At 42.1% G+C, this 18,870-nt stretch overlaps 1 protein-coding gene across 1 annotated transcript; it reads left to right on the top strand.

The window, feature by feature from the left end:
* Positions 1 to 3,785: 3,785 nt before the first annotated feature.
* Positions 3,786 to 17,505, top strand: LOC147346963 (glutathione S-transferase A2). The gene is made up of 7 exons (XM_086369074.1): positions 3,786 to 3,820; positions 9,654 to 9,761; positions 11,879 to 11,930; positions 12,919 to 13,051; positions 15,336 to 15,477; positions 16,447 to 16,578; positions 17,134 to 17,505. The coding sequence occupies exons 2-7, from the start codon at positions 9,675 to 9,677 to the stop codon at positions 17,257 to 17,259; spliced, it is 672 nt and encodes a 223-aa protein (XP_086225200.1). The 5' UTR covers positions 3,786 to 3,820; positions 9,654 to 9,674; the 3' UTR covers positions 17,260 to 17,505.
* The last annotated feature ends 1,365 nt before the right edge of the window (positions 17,506 to 18,870 follow it).

Here is an 18,870-nt window from a genome sequence, read left to right as displayed (position 1 = left end):
CTGCTTATTTAACTTATATTCAGAATACATTATGAGAAACGCTGGACTGGAAGAAGCACAAGCTGGAATCAAGATTGCCGGGAGAAATACCAATAACCTCAGATATGCAGATGACACCACCTTTATGGCAGAAAGTGAAGAGGAACTAAAAAGCCTCTTGATGAAAGTGAAAGAGGAGAGTGAAAAAGTTGGCTTAAAGCTCAATATTCAGAAAATGAAGATCATGGCATCTGGTTCCATCACTTCATGGGAAATAGATGGGGAAACAGTGTCAGACTTCATTTTTGTGGGCTCCAAAATCACTGCAGATGGTGACTGCAGCCATGAAATTAAAAGATGCTTACTCCTTGGAAGGAAAGTTATGACCAACCTAGATAGCATATTCAAAAGCAGAGACATTACTTTGCCACCAAAGGTCCATCTAGTCAAGGCTATGGTTTTTCCAGTAGTCATGTATGGGTGTGAGAGTTGGACTGTGAAGAAAGCTGAGTGCCAAAGAACTGATGCTTTTGAACTGTGGTGTTGGAGAAGACTCTTGATTGTCCCTTGGACTGCAAGGAGATCCAACCAGTCCATTCTAAAGGATATCAGTTCTGGATGTTCTTTGGAAGGAATGATGCTAAAGCTGAAACTCCAGTACTTTGGCCACCTCATGCAAAGAGTTGACTCATTGGAAAAGACTCTGATGCTGGGAGGGATTGGGGGCAGGGATTGGGGGCAGGAGGAGAAGGGGACGACAGAGGATGAGATGGTTGGATGGTATCACCGACTCGATGGACGTGAGTTTGAGTGAACTCTGGGAGTTGGTGATGGACAGGGAGGCCTGGTGTGCTGCAATTCATGGGGTCGCAAAGAGTCGGACACGACTGAGCGACTGAAGTGAACTGAACTGAACTGAACTACCTAGGCATACGAATCACGGGTTTAAGGCATATGAATCAAGGGTTAACTTTGATTGTATCTTTCTTTTCTTTTGTTCAGGCTAGTTTCAGAGAATTTGGGGAGATGGGTTTGAACATGTACACTTAGGGTATATAAGGTTTTCACAAAAACTGGTCAGGGTCCTTGGCTAAGGGGAGACTCTGCCTTAGGCCCGTGGGTGTAATAAACTGCACTCCACTATCTGCATCGTCCTTCTGAGTGAGTTTTTTTCCCAGACCACGTGGCTACAACAGTTTGGAATTAAAAGATAAATAAGAACAGGAAACATTATATATATATATATAATATTATATTATATATTCCCTTAGTATTTTCCAAGGATCATCCTATAACATCTGTAACATCCCAACAAAGAGAAAAGTGTAACAGTTTATATCTGACAGTCTTAGGTTTTCACAGGAAAGAGCTACCTTTCTGGGGTCATGGCAGAAAGACATTTTCTGTATTTCTTTGAGAGACATTTTTCATCTAAAATAAAAATGTCTTTTCTTACCCATTTTTGAACAACTATTTTGTCTACTGTGGGCTCTCCACTGTTCTGGGAGGTGGGGTAATAATAAGAACCCAAGGGACCCAAGCTCTGTGCTCGGGGACCCTGCTGTGGCTGTCTGGTCATCACAGCTCTGCTGCACGAGGCTCTTTGGGGCCCTGCATAGGGACCCCACCCCCATTTGATGGGGTCCCCCAGATCTGATCTCTATGACACAGATGACATGTGTGAATTTGATATGAATGAATATATATGACTTTGAAGGAGGAAACAGACAGGACAGGCTCTGTCTTGAAAGCAGGACTCCATGTTGGGCCAGACTGTGGAACTTTGAGCTATATGGCCAGTATCTATGGAAACGACATACCAACTGGAAACCCAGGACCCCACCCCAACCATGGAAGAGCCCCAGGGTTTGTATCTACACTCTTCGTGGCCTAAAAGAATACACTAGTTATCTGTGTAACCAAATAGAATCATACATTCTATTATGCTTATAAGGTTCCCTGAAACTAGTCTGAATGAAGAAAAAAGTAAGATAAAATCAAAATTAACCAGTGATCATATGCCTTAAGCCTAGGTGGTTAACAGTGGACAATTATCAGTAGGCCTGTGGTCATAACCCCAGTAAGCATAATAGAATGCATGATTCTATTTGGTTACACAGATAATTAGGGTATTCTTTTAGGCCACAGAGAGCCCTGGGGCTCTTCCTTCCGGGGGCCTGGTTTTCCAGTTGGTATGTTGTTTCCATAGATACTGAAACTAGCATATAGCTCAAAGTCCACAGTCTGGCCCAAGATGGAGTCCTGCTTTCAATATGGAGCCTGTTAAGTCTGTTTCCTCCTTCAGATTTAGTAGCGAAAATAAAATACAGGATACCTGTTAAATGTGAATTTCTGACATACAATAAGTAATTTTTTCATATATTTCATACAGTGTTTAGAGAATACTTTTTTGAAAAATTATTTATTGTGTGCCTAAATTTGAGTGTCCTGTAGTTTACCCACAACCTAATGCAATAAAGTATTCCAGAGGTGCACATGCCCTTTAATGATACCAGCTCCCTGGTGTCCCCACAGTAGAGGTTTATCATCTGCCCTAGTCCTTATATCCAATTCACAAAAACCTTACATTAAGTTTTTTCAAAGAAACATAATTTAACAAACAGATGGGCAGAAGGCACATGAAAAGATGCTCAATATCACTAGCTATTAGAGAAATTCAAATAAAAACTCCAGTGAGGCATCCTCTCACTCCAGTCAGAATGACCATCATTAAAAAGTCTGTAAAAAATAAATACTGGAGAGGATGTGGAGAATAAGTAAGTCTCTTACACTGTTGGTGGGAATGTCAATTGGTGCAGCCATTATAGAGAACAGTAGGGAGGTTCCTTAAAAAACTAAAAATAGACTTACCATATGATCTTGCAACCCCACTCCTGGGCATATAGCCAGAGAAAACTCTAATTCAAAAAGATATGTGCCGTGTTCATTGCAGCACTATTTACAGTAGCCAAGACAAGGAAGAAATCTAAATATCCATCTTCAGATGAATGGATGAAGAAGATGTTGCATATATATAATAGAATAATATTCAGCCATAAAAAAAGAAAGAAATGATGCCATTTGCAGCAACATGGATGTACCTAGATATTATCATATTAAGTGAAGTAAGTCAAAGACAAATACCATATCATATGATATCTCTTATATGTGAATTGTAAAAAAAAAAAAAAAATGAACTTATTTACAAAACAGAAATAGATCCACAGACCTAAAAAACAAACTTATGGTTACCAAAGGGAAAGGTGGCAGAGAGATAAACTAGGAATTAGGGAGTAACATATATACACTACTATATGTAAAAGAGACAAGCAACAAGGATGTATTATATAGCACAGGAAACTATACTCAGTATTTTGCAATAACTGATAAGCATAAAGAATCTGGAAAAGACTATATATATGCATAAAATTAAATCACTTTGTGGTACACCTGAAACTAACACAACATTGTAAGTAACTATATTTCAATTTTTTTCTCATGGTTAAAAAAGCTGAAGGAAAGAAAAAGTCATACTTCAAAACTTCACCTTCTGGCAGAGTGGGTCCAGCAACTTGAAATTTTGTGTTTAATCTTAATTGCCAACCTTGAAAGGAACATATTAACTAGTTGTATCATGATAAGGGAATGATTCATCATTTTTTTTTGTTTTTTAAATCTAGCATGGAATCTGCAGCTCTGAACACTGTAGGAGAGCTTTCTCCCTAACTGGGCTCTTGCCCTCTTGAAAGAGGCGGAGTTAGTCAACTGTAACAGCAGCTTATAAACACATGTGGACCTGGCATTCAGGGGCTGAGCCAAGTGGGAGACAGACAGTCCTAAGGTAAGTACTGATTTTATATGTCAGTATAATGTGCCCATAGCACAAGAAAAACTGTTTTGTACTCATATTGTGGTTTCTTAAGGGACATTTCAAGTTGTTTAGTCTACTTTTGTTGAATATAGCTTTACAGAAGTGTAAAAATAAAGAATGTAAAACACTAAGTGTGAGAACTCAGATCTGGGAAAAATTCATGATGTGAAGAGAAAAAAGAATTTTTTAGACAATCGGAGAATATGACCAGTGCGAACGAGAGAGTAGATGTTTTTGCTGAAGTAAGTTTCTCCATAGACAGAGTCAACACACAACGGGTGCAAACTGTGACATTGTAATACTACGTGGGCTGTGAAGACTGAAAATTAAGATATATCATTATAGGAATAAGTCTGAATGTCAACAGAAACTCTGTGCTGTGATTAGCCAGCTGGCAAGTCCCCTTCTCTCTCTGGGTTTCAACTCTTGGCAAACCTCCAAAAGTGGTCTGGATGGAAAACTAAATAATACGGGAGCAGAAACTAGCTTTCAAAAAGCACAAACATTCACCTGGCTACAAGGTACAGGGCTTCTCCAGTGGTTCAGATGGTAAAGAATCTGCTTGCAATACAGGAGACTTGGGTTCAATTCCTGGGTTGGGAAGATCCCCTGGAGAAGGAAATGGCAACCCACTCCAGTATTCTTGCCTGGAGAATCCCGTAGACTGCGTAGACTGTAGCCTGCCAGGCTCTTCTGTCCATGGGGTCGCAAAAAGTTGGACACAATTGAGCGGCGTTCGAATCAGAATGCAGGAGTTAATGCACTGTTGTAAGTACTAATATTGGGGGAGAAACAAAGGCCTTTGAAGCTGTGAAGGAAACTTGTTAAGAGGAGGAAATACGCAGACATCAACCAGAAATAAGGTGTTGAAAAAAGATCTGTGAAGGGTCTGCATATTCAGGTAAGGAACCAGAGGTTGGAGAGAAGGGATCTTTTTCCATCAGGTGTTGAGAGTGAGAACCTGAGCTCCTGCTGTGGCAAAGGGGGTGAGGGATAGGGCAGGAAAAATTCCAGGGAGTCCAGAACAGGGAGTGAGTGGGGCAGGGCCAGGCCTGACGGGCAAGGCAAGGCAGGGTGCATGCTTCCACCAGGGGCCAGCTACAATCTTGGGGCTGCAAAAGGGAAATATGCTGAGATGTATCTCCCTAAACCTTTGCCAAAAACTTCATGCAATCCAAGTTAACTAATCAGTGATCATCACTAATATTTCACACAAACCAAATAAAAAGTGAACCAGAATGACTTATGTATAAGTTCTTATGCCTACAAGACCTTTGAGTCAAGAGGTAAATAGACACACACTGCCCAGTGTGCTCGGAGACTTGCCCATCTCCCAGCAACTGGGAGCAGGAGGGAAATTTCCTGGTCCCTATTATGAATTTTTCATACTTTAATTTTCTCATCAGGCTTCACTAGTAGATATAACTATATTTTAAAAGAGAACGCTGAGGTAAAGAGATTAAACAACCCCCCAGAGTGTATGTACCTCATAAGGAAAGCAGTTAGCCTCTAAGCCTTCCTTCTTTCTGCTAAGAAACGCTGTCATCCGGGCCCTGCTCCCCACCAGCTCCCAGATACAGCTCCTTTAGTTCACACTGGATTATCCCAGGGCACACTCCTTTTGGGTTTCACAGGTGGCGCAGTGGTAAAGAATCCATCTGCCAATGCAGGAGATGCAAGATACATGGGTTTGATCCCTGGGTTGGGAAGATCCCCTGGAGGAGGGAATGGTAACCCACTCCAGTTTTCTTACCTGGAGAATTCCATGCTCAGAGGGGCCTGGCAGGCTGCAGTCCATGGGGTCACAAAGAGTCGGACACGACTGAGCAACTAAGCACACACACTCACACACACAGACATTCCTTTCAGGGAATATAAGCCTACCTCCTTGTGAAGGTCAAACATAGTTATAATAGTGCTCAATTTACTCATAGTAAGTTTTTAGGGTTTCAGGTAAAGTAAGGTATGTTTTTATCCATTTTTCCTCGTATCAGTTCGGTTCAGTTCAGTCGCTCAGTCATGTCCAACTCTTTGTGACCCCATGTACTGCAGCACGCCAGACTTCCTTGTCTGTCACCAACTCCTGGAGTTTGCTCAAATTCACATCCATCCAGTCAGTGATGTCATCCAACCATCTCATTCTCTGTCATCCCCTTCTCCTGCCTTCAATCCTTCCCAGCATGAGGGTCTTTTCCAATGAGTCAGTTCTTCACATCTGGTGGCCAAAATATTGGAGTTTCAGCTTCAACATCAGTCCTTCCAATGAATATTCAGGACTGATTTCCTTTAGGATTGACTGGTTTGATCTTCTATTTGTCCAAATGAATCTCAAGAGTCTTCAACACCACAGTTCAAAAGCACCAATTCTTCGGCACTCAGCTTTAAATATGATCCAACTCACATCTATACATGACTACTGGAAAAACCATAGCTTTGACGGACATTTGTTGGCAAAGTAACGTCTCTGGTTTTCAATATGCTATCTAGGTTGATCATAGCTTTTCTTCCAAGGAGCGAGCATCTTTCAATTTCATGGCTGCAGTCACCATCTGCAGTGATTTTGGAGCCCCCCAAAATAAGGTCTCTTGTTGTTTCCATTGTTTCCCCATCTATTTGCCATGAAGTGATGGGACCAGATGCCATGATCTTAGTTTTCTGAATGTTGAGTTTTAAGCCAACTTTTTCACTCTCCTCTTTCACTTTCATCAAGAGGCTCTTTAGTTTTTCACTTTCTGCCATAAGCGTGGTATCATCTGCATATCTGAGATTATTGATATTTCTCCTGGCAATCTTGATTCCAGCTTGTGCTTCCTCATATCAAGCCCCGGCTGCTGCTGCTGCTAAGTCGCTTCAGTCGTGTCCGATTCTGTGCGACCCCAGAGACGGCAGCCCACCAGGCTCTGCTGTCCTAGGAATCAGCTAACAGAAAAGGAACTCATGAATTTCATGTTTCCTTCTCTCCCATTTAATTGTTAATTGACTAACGGATTCTGAATGGGTAACAAACTAATATTGAAGGTCTCAGAGATCAGCAGAGAGAGGGCATAAGTGTTACCTGGTTGAGAGGGAGCCCCAGATCAGAAGTCAGAAGATGCCTTCAAAGGACCCTAGTGCTCACAAAAGGAGTGAGCTAGGAAAGTAGCTTCAGGTCTTTGAACTCGAGTTTCCTCCTCCTGATAATAGGATCCTAGAAGCCGTTTCCCGGAGTTGTCCTAGAGGTGGACACACTTGCTAGTTATTGAGTGTGAATCAGGAACACACGTGTGTGACTGATGCCAAGTCACTGAATCTCTCTAGTTCTCATTTTCTAGGGACCAGGAGGTTTATACCACATTTGCCCCAGCCGTCAAAAGACGAAGAAAGATATTATAAGAAAGATATGATAAAATATTATGTAAGTTAAAAATTCATTTCCCTTCGTAACGTGATCCTTGGTCATTGAATAAGGGAGCTTAGTGTGAGAAGGAGCTTAGTGTGAGGGGGATCTCCGACTTCCACCTCACAGCGACACCTTCTCAGAATTCTGCTGAATCACAGCTCCTCCGTTCCCCATGATAAGAAAAGTACAATGTACACAATCTCCAACTTCCTGACAGATGAGATAAATAGGTTTCCAAGGGATCCTTTATTTTCCAAAGGTTAGACCGTTGATCTCACATTTAAAATGTGGATATTGAAAACATTTGGTATCTAAAATTCATGTCGTGTATACTTTTCAGGAGATGATTATTGGGTAAAGAGAAGTATATTTTTGTCCCAAGCTCCATAACAACAAAATTTTGCAAGAGAATCTTAGTGCTTTCTAAACATTGGGATTTGCATAGAAAATGCAGCTGTTTGTCCATACATCCTGGCTTTGGGATTCCTGCTTTTTATGAGTCCTGTATGTTTCCTTTCACAGTCATAATAGAACTAGTTCTGTCCAGAGCCTTTGAGTTTCATTCTCTGTCCCCTGCTATGTCCACCCTTCAGACAGGCTGCTGTAGACCAAGGGCTTTTAAACTTCATTGAGTTGACCCAACCAAAGTATCTCTTACCATTCCAATGACCAGATAACTGTGCACATGTGCTTTCCTTTACCCATACACACAGCAAAACTAAAATTTCATGGAATGATGCTTACCTCTTGAACATAGAAGGCACTTTGATATTTCCTATTTCTATTTTCTTCTACTTTAAAAATTGGTGGATTTCATAGTCCACTGAAGGATTGTCATGCACATTTGGAAAAACACTAATATGGAAAAATGAAACCAAGCTTTGGATTCATATAGAAGTAGCTTTGAATCCCAGGTCCACCACCTATTTTGGGCAAATTACCCTAGAAACTTCAATATTCCCAACTGCAAAGTGAGATCAATGACAAACTTCACAGCAGGGATTTTGGGAGGGTTAAATGAAATGAAGATAAATTTGTGACAATGCCCACTGCGTGACAGACATTGAACAAATGTCGGTTCCATCCCAGATTGTAAAGTTCATGCAGCAACATCCCTTGTTCTAGATAGAAGATGTACCAAGAGAGGTAGAATCTAGAATTGCAAGGAAATGGAAGGACTTAGCGTCCTAAGCCTGTAGAAAGAATTAGGATTTTTGAGCAACAGTTAAGCAAATCTGAGTCCTAATTTCAGCTTTTGAACTAATGCAGTGTAACAGCCAAGGAGCTGAACATGGCTTTTGTCTCCACCTCCTCCTCCTCACTCTCTTTGAAGTTCTCTGGCTTCAAGGCCCCTCCCTCCCAGGGTCCCAGGGCCTGCATCTGTGTAGGTTCCAGCCTCGTCCTCATTTTAATCCTAGGTGTGGATATCTGCATCCATCACTAACTGGATTATGACTATGAACATGCCATGTAACCTCTGAGCTTTGGTTTTATTAACTAGAAAAACCACAAAAACTATTTCATGGGATTGTTGTGAGGATTAAACATCCAAAGAGGTTATTGGAGCAGGACCATTAGGAGGTTTTCAGTAAATACTGGAGAAGGCAGTGGCACCCCACTCCAGTACTCTTGCCTGGCAAATCCCATGGACCGAGGGGCCTGGTAGGCTGCAGTCCATGGGGTCACTAGGAGTCGGACATGACCGATCGACTTCACTTTCACTTTACTTTCATGCATTGGAGAAGGAAATGGCAACCCACTCCAGTGTTCTTGCCTGGAGAGTCCCAGGGACAGGGGAGCCTGGTGGGCTGCTGTCTATGGGGTCGCACAGAGTCGGACACGACTGAAGAGACTTAGCAGCAGCAGCAGTAAATACTAGGGCTCAGGACTTCCCTGGTGATTCAGTGGCTAAGACTTCATGCTCTCCAATGACTGGGTTCAATCCCTGGTCACAGAACTAGATTCTACATGCCACAACTAAGGAGTTTGCTTGCCACAACTAAAGATCCCACATGGTGCAACTGAAAAGAAGATCCTGCCTGGCACAGAGAAGACCCATTACAGTCAAATAAATGCATTAATTAAAAATACATATATACTAGTTCTCTAGTCCTTTCCCTCTCTAATACCCACCCATCATCCTTACCACAGACTTACCTCTTAGCCTACCAAGACAATCAGATTTTACCCAGTGGAGACTGGAGAATGGATTGGTACAATTTTCCATGATTGGTTTAAAGGAGGTTAGAATACAGACCAAGGAATGCATTCCAGGGACTCTTCCAACTCTGCCGTGAAGGAGGTCGACACTTCCTCAGCACTGTTGATGCTGTTTGGCCATATATCATAAAGTGCATTTGGCTTCTGTGGTTTTATCTTTGTTCATTCATTCACTTATTCATTCATTCATTCATCAATGTTTAGAGAAACCAGGAGACTGCCATCATGGCGGGGAAACCCAAGTTACACTACTTCAATGGACGTGGCAGAATGGAGTGCATTCGGTGGCTCCTGGCTGCAGCCGGAGTGGAGGTAGGTTTCATCTCCAGTTGAATATAAATTGACAGCATCAAACTATTTCTCTCACGTGAGCTAGGAGACTGTTCTTTCTAAATGACCTGCTGTTTTTCATTAAAGAAAATTTGTCAGCTATTAAGAGATAAACAGATTTGTCCTTATGGATTATTAAATGTTCTTCCTGTCAAAGAGAATAAACAATTAGAATAAATTTAAGAAACTAATCACATTGTGTGGTCCTAAGTTGGAATTTGATTTTTAAAATTGTGAAATATTATATATGACAGTTATACAACAATTAGAAATGTGAACATTAAATATCAATAGATATATTCAGTAACTTTTGTTAATGTGTTAGGTATTATAATGTACTGTGTTACTTTTAATAGTTTTTATATTTTGGAAATACACACTGAAGTATTTAAATGAAAATATGTGATATCTGGGATTTGTTTCAAATTCTTACAAGGGGAAGGGGGATAAGCATATAAATGACTTACAATTGGGTAATATAATAGAACTGATAATTATTGAAGCTGGTTAACGGATACCGGCTCAATGGACATGAGTTTGAGTAAACTCCGGGACCTGGCGATGGACAGGGAGGCCTAGCGTGCTGCAGTCAATGGGGTCGCAGAGTCAGACACGACTCAGTGACTGACCTGAACTGAATGGATACAGGGATAAATGAAACAGATACAGTCCCTGCCCTTGGGCAGCTTACACTCTAGTGAGGATGCAGACAAGTGTGTGGGTGATTAAAAGGGGGGTGGGAGCACCTAGAAGGACACCCAAACATTTTAGAGTTACAATTCCATATTCCCCGCAGCAAATTTGTAGGTTTCTGTGGGACTCTGTTGAGTGCTGCCCTCTAGAGGTGTCACTGAGAAAAGCACTTCTCAGCCCAGGTCAGAGGAACCCAGCAACTCTGTGAGGGTTCCCTGGGGAGGGAGTCGTGGACAGACTCTGGAGATTTGGTCCCTTAGCGGGGAGCAGTAAAGGAGGGCTTCAGGTGAGGTGGGGTTCTGCAAAGGGAAGCTCTAGTGTGCTCCCTTAGCTCCCTAACAACATGTTTACCTAAGCCTTAGATAACACTTTCTTGATTGCTTCATGCTTGATCCATTCTCAAGTGTGTGAAGAAACAAGTACACAGAAAAATTCAAACAGTGCCATTCCAGGTTGTTTAATTTCTAATAATCAACAACCAACGGTTTTCACTGCGGTCCAGCCTTGGGGTTCAAGAATGTGTTCAGAGTTCCTGGGCGGACTGAGTTCAGCACAGGAGGGTGCTGAGACGCTGAGAGCATCCAGGCCTCCTCTTGTCCAGCCCAGCCTGAGAGGGAGATGTAGACTGCACAGACTGACCCTGTGAGTTCATGCAGATCCACAGTGAACTGTTTAGCAAGTTAGAAACTCCCAGTTCCCAAACTCTTCACCATCAAGAATCTACACATGAAAGTCAGTCATATCCGACTCTGCAATCCCACGGACTGTAGCCCACCAGGCTCCTCTGTCCATGGGATTCTCCAGGCAAGAATACTGGAGTGGGTTGCCATTCCCTTCTCCAGGGGATCTTCCCGACCCAGGGGTTAAACCCAGGTCTCCTGCATTGCAGCTGGATTTTTTACTGTCTGAGCCACAAGGGAAGTCCCTCACCATCAAGACCCCTTTTAAAATATAAACTTGAATGGGAAGAGGTAATATACAGCAGAGGCCCCTGGTGACATCTTGGGGATCACTGACCCCATGGATACTCCATGATGGGGGACATGCAATACCCTGTCCTGACCTTATAGGAAGAGAAAGGCTTTCAGAGATATTAAAACTCCGTAACTAGAACTTGCTGTCTGTTCCCTCCAGTGACATCCTCCTCCCAAAGCATATCTAATGATTGACAGAGATGGAGACAGTGAGGAGGGGAACTGAACCCGCAAAATAAGCAGTTATGTGCTACAAGCCACACATTTATCTTGGTGGCTCTAATCTGAATTTCCAAGAAGCCATAATCATTGCCCTCTGCCAAACTTGGAAATCTTATCTTCTACATAGCATCAGACAGGGGACGTTCAAGTTCAGCAATGAATGCTATGGAATGAAATAACAAAGACTCATTGACTATTTCTGTTTTTCAGTTTGAAGAGAAATTTATAGAACAACCAGAAGACCTGGATAAGCTAAGAAACGGTAAGACCAAGAACTAAATTCCTCTGATGGGAGTATCTAGTAAAAGTCTTCAGTTGAGGTTAGAACACTAGCAATGCCATGTGTGTGCATCGTGGGTGTGCATCAGGGGAGTGGGAGAAACGTGGTTAAAGGTAAAGGTTGGGGCTCCTCTAGGAGGTCTTGCAGCTCACCCAGGACTTGGGCTGGAACTCGAGTATCTGCTAAAGGAGCCAGCCCCGGTGCCCCATGAATGCCCTCTCTGTGCTCTCTCTGCCTTTCTGCACTGTGAGTGACCATACCAGTTCAGGATGCCACACAGCCCTCCCACCCAAAGTCAGGAAAAACACATGCATCAGAGAGAAGAGAAGAGAAAGAAGCCCAGCCATTGCCATGAGTCCTTTTCATTAATGGGTTTCAAAAAGTAATATTGTAGCAATATTGCAGACTCGACCAACCAACTGGTGTTGAAATAGTTCTAAGTCCAGGTGAGTGTGTGAGGAGGGAGATAAAGCACAAGGGCCAGCAGCAATGGAGTTGGAAAAAGAGGGTTGCCCCGGGCACTGTCTGGGGGTGGGATTTGATGAGCATACAAAACACCGAATGTAGGAGTCTCTCTTAGAACTGCCCTTAACGCCATGAACCACAGGAGGCTTACTTTAGAAATATCTCATTTGACTTGGCAACTGGCTAGTAGAACCTCTCCCATATTGTTCCTAAAAAATCCATGAAGGCAAGTCAAATACATAAAATAAAGACACATACCATCATCTGGATGGGAAATAAAAAGTGAAATGACAGATTGAAAAGTAAGAGGCAAATTGATAAGAAGGACTCCAGGAAGCTAAAAGCAAAATGCTATTCCTACTGATATTTTACCAAGTAAAAATTTTTGTTTCCTTTTATGTCTTCAGCCATTTCCACAAAAAGTTTGATTCATAAAAAATTTCAGTTTAATTAAACAGCATGGTTCATCCAACATCTCACTCTACTTCTCTTCTTCTTTCAAAAGATGGGAGTTTGATGTTCCAGCAAGTGCCAATGGTTGAAATTGATGGGATGAAGCTGGTGCAGACCAGAGCCATTCTCAACTACATTGCCACCAAATACAACCTCTACGGGAAAGACATGAAGGAGAGAGCCCTGTACGGTATTTTTTTTTTCTGTTCTTTCATCTGTGATTAATAGGAACAATTTAGGTGCTTCCCTGAGTGAGCAGGATGTGCTCACAGAGATCATGACCAACAGCAGTACAGACCTTCATGATGTAACTGAGATCCAGTACTACAGAGACCTATGAGGATGCGGGAAGAGTAAACTTGAAGTGGAACCAAGAATTTACGTAGGACTTCCCTGGTGGTCCAGTGGCTAAGACTCTGCATTCCCAATGCTGGGGACTCGGGTTCGATCCCTGGTCAGGGAGCTGGATTCCACATGCGGCAATTAAAAGTTCCCACATGCCACAACTAAGACCCGGCACAGTCACACAAATAAATTAAATAAATTCATTTTAATATGTTTATGTAAGGATGTGCACCATGGATATAGAACGGTGACAGAGGTCTCCAAACACAGATGGACTATGAAGCTGGGAGGACGGTGGAACACCAGAAGCTCAGGCCCTTTTGAGCTTAACACCCACCAACAGTTAGAGACAAGGGACAAAGCACCTGAGTGTCTAGAGGATAAAGCCTTAGAAGGGAAGTCTCTAGAGGAGACGATTTTTAAGTTCCAGAAATTATAAGAATGATGACCAGGAACCTTATTTATCAGTCTTTTTATGAATTGGTCGCTTGACAAAGGTTAGCAGATATTGAGCCCAAGATGCTAGGGTTGTCTGGAACATTTGAGTATGTCTATAGCAGCCAGGGGCTTCCCTCATAGCTCTGGCAGTAAATAATGCCTGCAATGCAGGAGACCTGGGTTCTATCCCTGGGTCAGGAAGATCCCCTGGAGAAGGAAATGACAGCCCACTCCAGTATCCTTGCCTGGAAAATCCCATGGACAGAGGAGCCTGGTGGGCTGCAGTCCATGGGGTCGCAAAGTCAGGCAGAACTGAACAACTAACACTTCACATGTAGCAGCCTGACTTATTCATTGCAGCCATATTTGGAGGGGGGGCTCCTCTGTGTTGTGATGGGACCATATGATTGAATCATGAAATATGGCAATTACTCAAAAAATTATACATGAGTTACCATACAACTCAGCAATCCTCTACTAGGAATATACTCGAGAACTAAAAATACAACCACACTAAAACTTGTACACAAAAGTTCATAGTGCTGTTGTTCATAACGTTCAAAAAGCAGAAACAGCACAAATGTCCATTAACTGGTGAATGGATGAACACAGGCAGGCACATCCATACAATGGAACATTATGTGACCACGAAAAGAAATGAAGTCCTGATCCATGCTTCAACATGGAGGGAACTTGAAAACATTCTCTTACAGAAAGAAACCAGACACAAACAAGGCATACTGTAGGATTCCGTTTGTCTGGCACATTCAGGACACTCCTGGTCATAAAACCAAAAGCAGTTTAGTGACTGCCAAAGCTGGAGAGAGTAAGGAATGTTGAATGCCTGAAAAAAAAAATCTCTTTTGGGAGTGATGAAAATACTAATATTTTAGAATTAGAGAATGATGATGGTACAGAATCCTGAGACTTTACCCCTTGCGCAGTTTTACACTTGAAAAGCGTGACATTCTGCTATGTGAGTTATATTTCAACAAAGCTTTTTACTCAAGAACACTCTTGTAGGAAGTCATCTTTGGAAGAAAAACAACAAAATTATGTGGAATATGCACTGTGGGAACAGAATGAAGAAATGCACTATTACAGGGGATATTTTGGGTAGAGTCTTGAGAAATGCAAACAAAGCCAGAGTCCAGCAACAGTATATGGAGAGCATTGTGAAACCATATTCTATGGGAAGTACCTGAAAGGAGTGCTGGTATTGGGCAGCTAAATGAGCCTCGTGCTATAACAGGACAAGAGAGGGAAAAGGATGTGATGGGGGTGGCGGTGCCAGGATTCTCTCTCGACACGACTGAGGTGGTACTAATGCACCACATTAACTGTGGACAGGCCACACCACAGCAGAGACGGCAAACCCAAGTGTGGTCTCGTGGTTGCCTGCCCTGCTTCCACCCTTTTCTCTCATTCTTGTGACTCTGCCTGGGTCACTGATATGCTCTTCCTATATTTGGCCATGTGTATAACAAAAATATTAGACATATATATCTATCTAGATGATTTGTTCTGGAATGAAATGTTAAAATTAATTTAAAAAATCATAACTGTATGACTGGCATAGAAAGATGCACCCAATGGAGGTGAATGACTTTGCCATTTCTTGATGCCCCCTCAACTGTAAAACCTAAGGCAGGAGATATCTGACAATTTGGTCATTTTGTCTTTCAGGATTGATATGTACTCAGAGGGCGTGGAAGACTTGGGGGAAATGATCATGCATTTACCACTGTGCCCACCTGATCAAAAAGATGCTAAAATAGCTCAGATCAAAGAGAGAACAACAAACCGTTATTTCCCTGCATTTGAAAAAGTGAGTGGACTGTTCAGTATTTTTGGCACTGAGATCAAAGGACAAGGGAAAATAGTACCTGGCATTGCTAGGGCATTGACCTTCACCTCTGTGAGCCTGTCTGAATACTAATGTAGTACTCTGATTCTCAGGGCACTTTATAGAAATCAACAATGAGCAAAACTTGCACCAGTTTTACCCAAGTTATAATTTTTCAGCCACATTTCTGTTTACTCAGACCAATCTGGAATTCCCTTTTCAATGGAATTTCACATACTTAGAACTTGGGCTTTAGAAGCTCTGAGAGCCACACTGGAGCTTGGAGTAGATGGATCCTCAGAACGTGGTGCAGGGGCTTTGATCCAAGAGAAGCATGATGTCAGCAATACATCAGAAAATATTCTGATACCATGTGTAGGGAGACATGAGAGCAGCTGCCAGTCAGCAGAATGCGTTAGTGTTTTGGGAGTGGATGAAACATATCTAAACAGATATGGGGGTGGTGGGGTAGAGATGAAAAGACAGGGGAAAAGTTATTCAGGAGAAAATAATCTACAAATTTGGGGGACATGGCTCTCAGACTCTTAAAGAAAGTCATACAAAACCAAGAAATTAATGTTCCATCATTACACCTAGTATACATCTTAGTTGTAATATTTCTCTTTAAATGTAAGAGGAGAATGTTTCATGATTAGACTACCTTAAATCATGCTAAACAGAAATCACAAACTGAAAAAAAAAATGATTGTAAGATACAGGAGGCTTATATGTAAATAAAAAGCTTAAACCAACACTGTCATCTTTATAAAATTTAAATCATTCTTTCATTAACTTCACAAGTATTAATTTATTGCTTATGTGTCAGGGGGAGCAGAAGGTCTGAGGTTCCCACCCACTCACTGAGGGGCAGAGATAGAAGTGGGGCAGGGGAGGAGCAGGGGTCCAGCCTGCCAGGACCTGTGTCCCTGATCTGACCCCTCCATTCGCCAGGTGCTGAAGAATCACGGACAAGATTATCTTGTGGGCAACAAGCTGAGCAAGGCTGACATCCACCTGGTTGAACTTCTCTACTATGTGGAAGAGCTGGACCCTAGCCTTTTGGCCAACTTCCCTCTGCTGAAGGTGAGTTCTCCCACGGCTCTGGGGTCCAGACACACCCCCCACCTCGGCATCTGCTCTCTGGACCCTGGGACTGAGGTGCTAGGGTCCGCGCTGAGTGGTTTTCTCCCCTCGGCTCCTGTTCCTTCTCTCACATGCTGGTCTCTCTCTGCCTGTCTCTCTCCCCCTCCAAGAGCAGATTGGTCCTGACTTGCCTCACGGATTACCATTCATATTTTCTGTCTTCACTTCCAGCCCAATTGCCCTATATTTTCATTTTCCTGTCTTGATATCTGACACATTTCTTTTCCTCATACTGCACTCGAGGGTGAACCTGCAGGACTGATAATTAGGAAGTTCAGAAAGTTGGACAGAGTCTTGCACTAAGACATCTCTGGGGAAAATGCTATTGGGCTGTCATCTTCCTGTCTTAGTTGGTGTCTGTGTCCAGCCTTCTGCTGGTGCTGATGGAGGGGCCTTGGCTGGCCCTTGTCTAGGAGGGTCTTGGGGTCCCTGGCTTGTGTCAGTGACGGGGCTCGTCTTTAGCAGCACTCTGAGCTGTGCTCTCGTGGGTTGCAGGGCCTGAAAGCCAGAGTCAGCAGTCTCCCGGCTGTGAAGAAGTTTCTGCAGCCTGGCAGCCAGAGGAAGCCTCCCATGGATGAGAAAAATTTGGAAGAAGCAAAGAGGATTTTCAGGATTAAATAAAGCAGGCAGGGCTGCCCACGACATGCAGGATCACTCTTCTGAAGTTCTCCAACAATGAAGTGCTTTACCTAAATGTAGATCTTGGCTGTTGTGGAACTAATAAACTTTTTCAAAGTATAGTTGATGATTTAATTAGAATGCAGATTTAGTTGCAAAACAATCTATTTTGTTTTGATCACGTATAAAATCACGATCTCCTCCTAGAATGTGTTTCAGACCTAAACATAAATAAAAGGAGAAAAAGTATCATGGACTCTTTGATCTGTTCAAAAAAGTTATGCATGTACCAGCTATCACTGTCAAAGCAAGTTAAGTAGAAATTTTCATTTGACGTGCTTGGTGTCACAAAAACAGTCTTTTTTGCATTTTGCTGCTCTTCTGACCCATAACCTAAAACTTTTCTCTTTTTTTCAGACAACCTCTTTCCTTCACGTTATCAACCCCTTTTACTATTCAGTTATGGAATCTTTATTTTATATCTAATAGGGAACATTCAGTATTCCAGGAGCATGATAACTAAGGATAAACAAACCAGATATAGTCCCTGTTGTCAAGGAGGCTTACATTACATTAGTAAGAGAAACGACAAAATGGGCCGTTCTAATCCAAAATCATGCCTGTTGAGTATCATTCTTGGGTAATTTGTGACATAAACACACAGAGATCTGTTACAAAGTTATTTGCATTTGGTCTTTGATCCCTACATCATCCAGCATTTTCATGGAGATATACTACATATGTGTATATTTACAAACATATTTTAAATATATATTTTAGTACATATTTATATTTATATAAATGTAAGTAGATATTACTCTGAATGTCCTGGAGGGATTGGATCAAGATTTGAGGTATTATATATAGTGTTGTGTTCATAGCTCAGTCGTGTCCAGCTCTTTTCAACCACATGGACTGTAGCCCACCAGGCTCCTCTGTCCATGGGATTCTCCAGGCAAGAATACTGGAGTGAGTTGCCATTTCCTTCTCCAGGGGATCTTCCCGACCAGGTGATCAAACCCTGGTCTTCTGCATTGCAGGAGGTTCTTTACCATCTGAGCCATCAGGGAAGCCCATTATATATAGCAACTTGTCAATTTTCCAAAATCTTCTGAAAGAACAAATCTGTATTGAAACATTCTTCCAACCAGAGCTGCCTGGACACGTGTGTCAGCACAAGGTTAACCTGTGTTGATTGTGATCCCCACAGTCTTTGCTCACCTCCCCTCTGCACTCTACAGCTATGTTTGAATATGTTGTCCTTTGAAGCTTTCAACATAGTTGCAACATTCTAAGGCAACAGGCCAGACAAACATACCCCATTTAAAAAAATTTAGACTTTGACTCAGAAATTGATAAAATCCTCTTAAAGATTATGGTTCCAATAAAACATATTTAAAAGCTTTTATTCACTGTTTTATTTAGTGAATGTTTACTGAGCATCTATTTTGTTTCTTTCATTTTTCAAGGCACAGAAGATGCAATGGTACATGAGCATTTTCCTGCTCAGATAATGAATAAATAAATCAATTTTAAAGGTTAATTATGCTTAATGATGAATGCTATTATATAAGGAAAATAAAAGAGCAATGTGATGGATGGTGATGGGGCAAT

The sequence above is a fragment of the Bos grunniens genome, chromosome 23, assembly GCF_055505025.1.
Source record: "Bos grunniens cultivar Pamir isolate PY7600 chromosome 23, Bosgru_T2T1.0, whole genome shotgun sequence".
Taxonomy (NCBI): Eukaryota; Metazoa; Chordata; class Mammalia; order Artiodactyla; family Bovidae; genus Bos; species Bos grunniens.
Note: the sequence above shows the minus strand (reverse complement) of the source record. Positions and strands in the feature narration are given on the sequence as shown.